The 10,382-nt window shown below is 56.6% G+C and overlaps 1 protein-coding gene across 7 annotated transcripts in view; it reads left to right on the forward strand.

Moving 5' to 3' along the window:
- Positions 1–10,327, forward strand: part of Rfx1 (regulatory factor X1) — a 27,372-nt gene extending 17,045 nt beyond the window's left edge. For 5 of the 7 annotated variants that reach the window (XM_019205916.2, XM_019205912.2, XM_033757352.1 and 2 more), the window contains 13 exons: positions 552–646; positions 3,169–3,532; positions 5,156–5,337; positions 6,048–6,167; positions 6,244–6,359; positions 6,855–6,973; positions 7,079–7,188; positions 7,420–7,571; positions 7,641–7,738; positions 9,140–9,289; positions 9,378–9,586; positions 9,957–10,110; positions 10,188–10,327. In XM_019205916.2, coding sequence (XP_019061461.1) covers positions 552–646; positions 3,169–3,532; positions 5,156–5,337; positions 6,048–6,167; positions 6,244–6,359; positions 6,855–6,973; positions 7,079–7,188; positions 7,420–7,571; positions 7,641–7,738; positions 9,140–9,289; positions 9,378–9,586; positions 9,957–10,110; positions 10,188–10,310 — 1,992 coding nt within the window. In that variant the 3' untranslated portion in view covers positions 10,311–10,327. The remainder of the gene's footprint in view (positions 1–551; positions 647–3,168; positions 3,533–5,155; positions 5,338–6,047; positions 6,168–6,243; positions 6,360–6,854; positions 6,974–7,078; positions 7,189–7,419; positions 7,572–7,640; positions 7,739–9,139; positions 9,290–9,377; positions 9,587–9,956; positions 10,111–10,187) is intronic. The other 2 variants (XM_019205915.2, XM_019205917.2) reach the window with 2 other exon arrangements.
- The last annotated feature ends 55 nt before the right edge of the window (positions 10,328–10,382 follow it).

The following is a 10,382-nucleotide window of genomic DNA, read 5'->3' on the forward strand; positions in this document are numbered from 1 at the left end:
AGAGGGTCAGGATCCAGAGAGTCCCCCAGGTGCTAGTGTTCGCCACGGCCGCCACGGCCCTCAAAGTAGGTGGCGGTGGCGGACGCAGGGCGGGGGGGCATCCCCCATCCCCGATCCCCGCGGGGTTCAAGCCTCAGGCTCCGCTCCTGCAGACGGGTGGGGGTGGAGTTGGGGTGTGTAGCCCCGCCCCTAAGAATCAGCCGTCTCAGGCTCCGCCCACAACACGAGGAGTCTGGTGTCCAGGCCCCGCCCCTGGGTCCTGTCTATCTCTCCAGGCTCTACCCCTATCATCCAGTGCCAGGTATCCAAGCCTCTCCCCTGGGCTCTGTCCACCATTCCAGCTCCGACTGCCCGTCAAGCCCCACTCTGCTGCCTGACACATAGAGGTCCACACCATCCTTATCCGATAGTTCTTCCTGACTCCCAACCCCAGCTGAGGGTCCCTGGCCTGACCAGGAGGTGGTGGTCAGAGAATCCCGCAGCTCACCCTGCGAGCCTCCGGGAGAGCCAAGGGACCCAGCCTGACTCCCGCCACCCTTCCTCCTGCCCAGGTGCAGCAGCTCCAGCAGGTGCCCGTGCCACATGTGTACTCCAGCCAAGTGCAGTATGTGGAGGGTGGCGATGCCAGCTACACTGCCAGTGCCATGTAAGTGGGGAGGGTGGGGCCTCTCCCCACCCCCACCTTAAAGCTTCAGGCGTTACCCACGGGGCAACCAGAAGCCCCAAGGAATGGCAGAGAGGACGCTTAGGGCCGGGATAGGCACCCAGTATAACTTTGCAATCACATGGGCCTAGGGTTTTTTTGGGGGGGATATAGACAGATATTTAAATTTTTACAAGATAAAATTAGATTTCTACACAATGGGAAATGTTAAACAGTGGAAAAGCATCTCTTTCATTCTTGACCTCCAACCCCGCCCTTGAGGGGACAGTGTAACCCGTTTCCTCCCAGCAACGATCTGAAAATAGAAACTATCCCCTTTCTTTGTTCAGAAATAGAGGCTGTGTACTCCGTCCTGTATTTCTCCTCCCAGCCATGGACCTGGCACATTTCCCGCTAGTCCCCATGACCCCCGTCACTCTGTTTCTCTAACCACTGTGATGACACTGTCCGGCCCAATGTGGGACGCACAGGTGGTCCCCGCCCTGGTCCTGCACACTAATCTCCCAGGGTGTGGTAATGCCAAGGCTCATGCCACGGTCTCTTTCCGTCTTCCCAGCAATGGTTCCAGCATGGTGGTTGCTACTGTTTTAGTTTCTAGAATTTCCACTTTTTTTTTTTTTTTTTTTTTTTTTTTTTTTTTTTTTTTTTTTTTTTTTTTTTTTTTTTTTTTTTTTTTTTTTTTTTTTTTTTGGTATGGAGGATCAAACTCGGGTCCTCGAGCTTCTGAGTCAGGCAGCGGAACCACTGAGCTACATCCCCAGCCCAAGAATTTCCACTTTGTTGTACATCTAATTTTTTTCTTTTGTCCCTGCCACCTGTCCTTGTGGACACAGTGCTGGGGTTGGATTAGCTCAGAGAGTAGCTCTGTCTTTGGGTCATGATGCTCCGACTGACCCTGAGGAGTGTGGTCCTGGCATCTGAATTGTCACTGACTCATTTCCAAAGAGGGCTCACCCCACAGGGACGCAGCTGAATCAGAGCCTGGCTGGCTCCTTCTGTCTTCACTGGCTGTGCCCTCTGAGGCTGTCCTGTGGGAGGTTATCAGTTAGGTTTTCATTGCTGGCCAGTTCTTTATTCCCTGAGGTTCTTCAAGGCCATTGTTGCTCTCAGCTGTATTTTCTGTTCCTCCCTCGTAGAGGCCCCACCCTGGCTAAAACCACCACCCCTGGGCCTCCATTCTTGGCTTTGTTCAGGGTACATCCAGAGACACTCATTTGTTCATTTAGCAAATAATCCACTGAACAACCTTTCTATTTTTTTCTGTGGCACTGGGCAACATGTGCTACTTTTACATGCCAGGCAGGCACTCACTGCAGAGCCACACCCTGCTGGAGGCTCTGGTTTTGAGACAGGAGTTGTATGCTGGGCCCAGTGGAGGGGTGAGCTGGCTCTGGCACCGGCCATGGGAGATGAAGGTGTGTGCTCAGGTCACCCACTTGGGTTACGTACTCTTGGTGACACTGTATGGTAGATGGATGCCTTGGTGATCCCCAGCCAAATCTTGTCGTGAGCAGACCATGTGACTGTGCCTCCAGGTGTCCTACCAGTCTCCCTTCAAGAATGTCCCTCACCCTTACTTTCTCTTTCAGGGATCTGCTCCAGGGGTTTTTCCTGGACAATGCCCAACACACAATAGGCTTATTAGTCCAAGCATGCATGACCACCTCCCGGCCCAGTCCTCCGAGGATGGAGCCAGAGCCTTACACATGCTGGGCAAGCACTCTAGTACTGAGCTGCACATCCAGCCCTTTTAGTTTTTATTTTGTGACAGGGTCTCAGTAAATTTAAGGCTGTACTCAACTTGGCAATCCCCCTACCTAAGCCTCTGGAGTAGCTAGGATTGCAGGTATGCAGGGTGGCAGGATTTCGTTTGTTTTTCTTTTTGTTTTGTGGTGGTAGGGATCCAACCCAGGATTGTAAATCTCTTCTTGGTTGTTGCTTTTTTGGTTTTGTTTTGTTTTTGTGTGTGTGGTACCGGGGATCAGACTCAAGACCTTGCATTTTTGAGGCAGGTGGCAGCACCACTGAGCCAAATCCCTGGCCCAGTTGGTTTTCGACTGAGGGAAGTATAGCCAAGTTACCCAACCCTTCCATCTTGGTCTCCTGACAAGGGGAAGGGGAAAACTGACTCCTGTGCCATAGCACTGCATTGATCATTCCGTGAAAAGTTGCCCATGAAGCCCACCAGGCTCGATGCCACACACTTGTCGTCCTAGCACTTGGGAGGCTGAGGCAGGAAGATTACTACCGGTTTGAGGCCTGTTTAGGCTGCATAGTGAATTCAAGGCCTGAGCTACATCGTGAGACCCTATCTCAAAAAAGCAAAAAGGAAAAGAAAGAAAAGTTGCCTGTCAAGCACCTAGCAGGTACCAGATCTGTTGCAGGTAAACAGGAGCTGCCCTAAGGGCCGCTGTGTCACCAGGCAGGACTTCTGACAGTCTCACATCTGGGCCACTCTGTTCTTACTGCCCTGAATGTTGCCCCACTGCTGTTCTCTTCCCCAGCCGCTCCAGCACTTACCCATACCCTGAGACGCCACTGTATACACAGACAGCGGGCACCAGCTACTATGAGGCTGCAGGCACGACCGCCCAGGTTAGCACACCTGCCCCCTCGCAGACGGTGGCCAGCAGTGGTTCTGTACCCATGTATGCATCTGGCAGCCCAATCGTCGCCAGCTCCACCAGCAGTGCTGGTGGGGCCAGCAGTGGTGGTGGCGGCAGTGGTGGCAGCGGGGGAAGCACTGGCAGTAGCAGCGGCAGCGGGAATGGCAGCGGCGGAGCGGGCACCTATGTGATCCAAGGCGGCTACATGCTGGGCAGCACCAGCCAGTCTTATTCCCACACCACCCGTGCCTCGCCAGCCACCGTAAGTGCCCCGAGGGGCCCCAGAGCAAGGGGAGGGAGGTGGGTGACAGAGAGTGGGGACCAGCAGCTTGTTCCTGGCAGTGGTCACCGGCCACCACCGGCAGGAGCCCATGAAACCTGGCACTCAACACTCACAGGCAGAAGGGATGAAGCCCGAACTGTAAGGCCTTGTGTAGGTAGCCTAGCCCCTCTAGGCACAAGCTGGTTTTTATGAAGCTTTTGCAACAGTGCCTGAGATGTGCTGTTCATTCTGGTTGTAACTGACGGGAGAGGAGGGATGGTTAACAGAGAGAGAGCAGGCACCGACTGCCCTCCTGGACTGGAACAGCTGGGGAATCATCTGGGGGCCCTGAGTTCCAGCTCTTCCCAGGCCGTGGCCAAGCATGTGGCCCAGGAGTGGGTCAGGACACGAATTCTGGGTGCCACCAGACATAGTGATCGGTGTGGCTTCTGCCCTTTCTTTTGTTTTGTTTTTCCTCTTTTTTTTGGGGGGGGTCTAGTTTATAAAATACCAATGGTGACCCACCTAGCTTGTTTCATGCTATTGCAGGGTCCTCACCTGCTTCAGAAGCATGCTGACCAGCTAGGTGACAGGGCATTCTCCAGAAAGGAACACAGGTGCTCTCTGGGCTGCTCCAGGTAGCTTTGAGTGCTCGGGGTTGTCTGGGGTCACTCAGTGACTGGTTTTGCTTTGTTTTGTTAATATTTATATGGAAATAATTATAGATTCACAAGAAACTGCAGAAAAGGCACTGAGATGCCTGGAGACCCTTCATCTAGGTCCCTCGCCTGGTCCTTTTCCACACCTATAGTACCTCAGGCAGTCCAGGAGACTAATACTGCTCGTACACGCACATGACTTCTGTGTCCACTGTGTAGTGGCTCTTGGAAGACTATTGCCACCATCAGGATGGGGCACTGCTGGGTGGCAAGTGGTTGCCTGGCATGTGTGAGGCCTGGGCTCCTTCCTTCCTTCTCCTTCCTGCCGCCCCACTCAACCCCAGCAGTCATTACTCCCATCTCTGTGATGTCATCATTTCAAGAATGTTCTACAGCTGAGCATGGTATCGCGTGCCTGTAATCTCAGCCCTTGGGAAGCTGAGGCAGGAGCACTGCTGATGGTTGAAGGGCCACCCTGGGCTATATGATGAGTTCAAGGCCGGCTTGGAGTACACAGCAAAACCTTGTCTCAAAAAAACAACAAAAAAATAAGTTCTACGGATGAGTTCACATCCTTGATCATGGGAGATTTTTTTTTTCCACTCTGTATGAATTAACATACTTTTCTTTTTTGGTACCGCATATGGAACCCAGAGCCTTCACACTGAGCTACATCCGCAGCCCAGGCTGGGGTCAAACTTGCGATCCTCCTTCCTCAGCCTCCCAGAGTGCCAAGATGCCTGGCGTGCGCCACCATGTCTGCGTGTAAATCTGTATTTAAATGGCAGTGTGGTGGCCAGGGTAGCTCTAGAACATTGTGCAGGATATGGACAGGGCATGGGTGCTTTTCCCAGGGAGGAAGGATACAGCATGTACGCTGCGAGGCAGCCATCCCCATGGGAAGCAGCCGCAGTGTTGGTGGCGCTTTGCTTGCCCTTCCCCCACCCCCGCTTCTTCCCCCCAGGTCCAGTGGCTCCTGGACAACTACGAGACGGCTGAGGGTGTAAGCCTGCCGCGCAGCACCCTCTACTGCCACTACCTGCTGCACTGCCAGGAGCAGAAGCTGGAGCCCGTTAACGCTGCCTCCTTCGGCAAGCTCATCCGCTCCGTCTTCATGGGTCTGCGCACGCGCCGCCTCGGCACCAGGTGCGCCCCCGACCCTTGTCCGCTAGGCCCAACCCCCAACCCCAGACCCTTGTCCGCTAGGCCCAACCCCCAACCCCAGACCGCCCGGGCTTTAGCTCTGATGCGCCCCATGCTCTTACCCTAGGGGCTTTGTGTAGAACGTACCTTCTGCCTGTGCTCTTTCCCGGCTCCTCCATTCCTGCCACCCGCCTTCCTTCTCTGGTTAGTTTTTTTCCTTAGCATCTCGCACCCTCCAGCTCTCCTTTCATGTTGCTTATTCCTCTTCTGCTCTGTCTGGAACGGACTACCCTGATGCTCAGGGCTGCACAGTTGGTGCTCAGTCAGGACCTGTGGGTCAGTGACTTCTACCTTCTTCTCGCTCTACGTGAATCCCAGCCTCTCCCTGCTTTCCACTCCCAGTTCTGGTTCCCGGTGGTGTCACCACTTTATTCATTCAGAATTTGTTCATTCATTCATGCATCACCTTGGGTGAGGTGCTGGATCTCCATGGGCCTTGGATTCCTCCCTGGGATAATACCAGGAGCACCTTCCCCGGGGAGTGCTAGGCAGGATGTTTTCCTGTGCAAATATTAGCCAGGCGCCTGCTCCTCCCTAGAATTTGGGGTATGCAGTAAAGCAGCCTCTGGATTCTCCTTCGGCTTTCTGCCAGGCAAGGGTTGTGGAGTGAGGGCTCAGGACCCTGCCTGGCCCTCACCCCCACTTTCCCACAGGGGCAACTCCAAGTACCACTACTATGGCCTGCGAATCAAGGCCAGCTCACCCCTGCTGCGGCTCATGGAGGACCAACAGCACATGGCCATGCGCGGCCAGCCCTTCTCCCAGAAGCAGAGGTAGGGCAGTGGGGAGTGGGGTGCCCTGGGCCGCGCCCCCCCACCAGTCTGCTGCTAGCTGCCCCTGCCCCCGCAGGCTCAAGCCCATCCAGAAGATGGAGGGTATGACCAATGGTGTGGCCGTGGGGCAGCAGCAGCCTGCAGGGCTGTCAGACATCAGCGCACAGGTGCAGCAGTACCAGCAGTTCCTGGGTGAGCACCAGCCAGCGGGGCTGCACAGGGGTGGCTCGCCGGAGAGGTGGGAAGTGTCCAAGGGGGCCAGGACAACACTGTGAGCATAGGGATGTTTCCACCCCGCCTCCTGAGGGTGGCTTCCTCCTGGAGCTCACCTGCTCTGTGGCCTCTAGGTACCTGGGGCACTGAGGGAGGGGTGGGATGTGACCCTTGGAGTAGAGCCGAAGGTGTGAGCTGACTCCCCAGGGCCCATAGGGTCTGCACAGTGTCCCTGAGATCCCTGGGCCTTGGAGGCTAAGAACTCTGTGCCCGCTGTCCTACCATGGCTGGTCCGGGGCCACCATGTAGCAAGTGAGCCAGGGTGTTGTTCTGTATGCTAGGTGGGTCATGGGACCTCCCAGGGCCTCATTCCGCCCTCTGCACTTGGGGGCCCTCTGCTGGGTGAGACCCCATGGAGACTAGGGGTGGCAGGCAGGTGGAGGATGAAGATCTCATGGTATCCCCCGCCCCCAGATGCATCCCGTAGCCTCCCTGACTTCACGGAGCTCGACCTCCAGGGCAAAGTGCTTCCCGAGGGTATTGGACCAGGGGACGTCAAGGCTTTCCAGGTCCTGTACCGGGAACACTGTGAGGTAGGATGGGCAGGCAGGCCAGGGAGTGGGCAGGCAGGGCTCAGCCATGCTAGGGGAAGCCCAGGCAGCTGCCCCTTGGTCCTCAGTGCCTGGCCTCCTCTCCAGGCCATCGTGGATGTCATGGTGAACCTGCAGTTCACACTGGTGGAGACGCTGTGGAAGACCTTCTGGAGGTACAACCTCAGCCAGCCCAGCGAGGCACCGCCGCTGGCCGTGTGAGTCCACGGGGTGCCTGCACTGCCCTGGCCATCCATGGGACACATGCCCTCAACCCCTGAGTGTGCATGTGTATCCACTGATGCTGAGAGCGCTGTGCCCATCCTGAAGGGCAGTGCAGGGTCCCTGGCCAACCTCTGGACCTTGGACCTATGGGAGGTGGGAGCAGCACCCTGACTCCCCTGGGTGCAGGACCATGTGTGACCCTGGGGTTTGGGGCACACCCCCAGGCACGACGAGGCTGAGAAGCGGCTGCCCAAGGCCAGCCTGGTGCTCCTCTCCAAGTTCGAGCCCGTGCTCCAGTGGACCAAGCACTGTGACAACGTGTTATACCAGGGCCTGGTGGAGATCCTCATCCCCGACGTGCTGCGGCCCATCCCCAGTGAGTGCTTGGCCACCCCTCTGCCCCCATGTACCACCGTCCACTCTGACCGCCCTCCACTACCCACAGGTGCCTTGACCCAAGCGATCCGGAACTTCGCCAAGAGTCTGGAGAGCTGGCTCACCCATGCCATGGTGAACATCCCTGAGGAGATGCTGCGGGTGAAGGTGAGGCCAGAGGGTGACATCCTGTGCCTGTGCCTGTGCCTGTGCCGGGAGTGTGAGGGCAGAGCTGCAGAGAGGGCTCTGATGCTGTCTGGCAAAGCGGCTTCCTTGCTGTCCATTTCTGAAATGCAGCCCTGTGCCATCCTGCATTGTCTTTATAGGTACTCCGCAATAGATAAAACTTTTGTTAACAAGATGACATCTACGAGAAAACAGTAACAGCCCTGCCCTTCCGGTCTGCTGCTCTCTACCTAGATGTGAGGGCTTCATTGGGTTTTTCTGTTTTGTTGTTTTTTGCAGTACTGGAACCCAGGGCCTTGTGCATGCTAGGCACGTGCTGTACCACTGGGTTGTACCCTCAAATCCCCAGTCCAGAATGGATGTCTTAAGAGTCACCCCTGGGTAGGCAGGACCCAGGGCAGACAGGTGAAGGAAAGAAGTTGGTAGAGAAGGGCTAAGAAGACTCATGGATTCATTGGTTCATTCAGTATGTGTTTATTGAGCACCTAATGGATCCCCAGCAGAGTTTTCACTGCTGAAAGCACAATAATGAATAAGAAGAACAAAATCCCTACCCTCATGCAGCTGACACTCAAGGGGGTAGTAACCATGTAGAAGAAGCCATGTAAAAGTTCATCAAAGAAATGCCCTCCATTAGAGCTGGGGATTCAGATCAGTGGTTCTACCGCCTGCCTCAAAAGCACAAGGTCCTGAGTTTAATCCCCGGTACCAATAAATAAACAAAAGTGCCCTCCCTATGTTCTGTTCTTTTGTTAAAAGTAATAATAGTGCCAGGCAGGTATAGTGGCACACACCTGGTATCCCAGCACTCTGGGAGGCTGAGGCAGGAAGATCCAAGTTCCAGTCCAACCTGGAACAACTTAGCTACTAGGGAGACCCTGTCCTAAAAACTAATAATGTAAAATGAAGCCTGAGGATGTAGCTCAGTCCAGAGGCCCTGGGTTCAGTCCCAAGGATAATCAAGTTGTGGGCTTGGTGTGGCTTAGTGGTAGAGCCCCTGCCTAGTATGCTTGTGGCTGAGTTTTGGTCCCCAACAGCACAAAAACAGCAATAGTGCTGGCCAGAGAACAGTAAATGTAGTTTTTGATGCACTTGTTAAGTGGATGCCCAACATTTGACAGACCTAACCTCTTGGCCTCCGGAGCAAAGCAGCAAGGTACAACCTTCCTGTTTGTTTGTTTTTGTCTTTGTTTTTGTACCGGGATCAAATTCAGGACCTCGTGCTTGAGAGGCAGGCAGGGGCACCACTGAGCAAATCCCCAGCCTGCAACCTTCTTGTTTTAAGAAAACAGACTCTGAGGCTTGGGGAGGTTGCAGTGGCGAGACCAGGCCTGAGCGGGTAGTTCCACCCCGCAGCCTCCCGCCCTATCTGGTCTGGCTCAGGTGGCGGCGGCGGGTGCCTTCGCGCAGACCCTGCGGCGCTACACATCACTCAACCACCTGGCGCAGGCAGCACGCGCCGTGCTGCAGAACACGGCGCAGATCAACCAGATGCTCAGCGACCTCAACCGCGTGGACTTTGCCAATGTGCAGGTGAGCGGGGCGGCCCCGGGCCGGCAGGACGCGGCGCCAGGTGGGACCGAGCCAGACCCTGAGCCAGGACCCTGCCCACCGTCCCCAGGAGCAGGCCTCGTGGGTGTGCCGCTGCGAGGACCGCGTGGTGCAGCGCCTGGAGCAGGACTTCAAGGTGACGCTGCAGCAGCAGAACTCGCTAGAACAGTGGGCGGCGTGGCTGGACGGCGTCGTCAGCCAGGTGCTCAAGCCCTACCAGGGCAGCTCTGGCTTCCCCAAGGCCGCCAAGCTCTTCCTCCTCAAGTGGTCCTTCTACAGGTTCGTGCCAGCACGGTGCCAGGGGCATGGTGCTAGGGGCGGGACCAGGCTGGTGGTGGAGCCATAAAGGGCACCTCCTCCCGTGAGTGGGCAGGGCCGGCGAAGGCCACGCCCCCATAGGAGGGCGGGACCCATTGCTGGAAGCAGGGCTTCCCCCAAGAGTGGGTGGGGGCAGAGAAGGCCTTGCCTCTGCACAAGAGGAGGTGGGGCATGGACAGACAGCGCCTCCTCCTCCAGGTAGGTAAAGGTGCTCTGGAAGACGCCCCCCCGGGAAGATTGGCCTTCTGCGTTCCCGGACATTCGCCCCAAGGAAACCAGTGGTGCTTCCCGCTGGCAGCAACTAACTGGTTCTCGGTCCGGGCACTTGCAGCTCCATGGTGATACGGGACCTGACCCTGCGCAGCGCTGCCAGCTTCGGCTCCTTCCACCTCATCCGGCTGCTGTACGACGAGTACATGTACTACCTGATCGAGCACCGCGTGGCACAGGCCAAAGGAGAGACCCCGATTGCTGTCATGGGCGAGGTACGCGGGGGCGCGGGCGCGCAGGGGGGCGCGGCACTGGCGGCTGTGGGACCTCACCGGCGCTCTCCTCCCTGCAGTTTGCCAACCTGGCCACCTCGCTGAATCCCTTAGATGCGGACAAAGGTAGGCAAGGCACGTCCTCAGCAGGGCCGGGCCAGGGCGGCGGCAGGGCTGGGGTGTGGGCGCCAGCCCTGTGCTGAGTGGCATGGTCCGTGTGCCCCAGACGAGGAGGAGGAGGAGGAGGAGGAGAGCGAGGATGAGCTGCCGCAGGA

This window comes from Fukomys damarensis, unplaced genomic scaffold, assembly GCF_012274545.1.
Source record: "Fukomys damarensis isolate Sample0158 unplaced genomic scaffold, DMR_v1.0_HiC HiC_scaffold_30, whole genome shotgun sequence".
Lineage (NCBI taxonomy): Eukaryota > Metazoa > Chordata > Mammalia > Rodentia > Bathyergidae > Fukomys > Fukomys damarensis.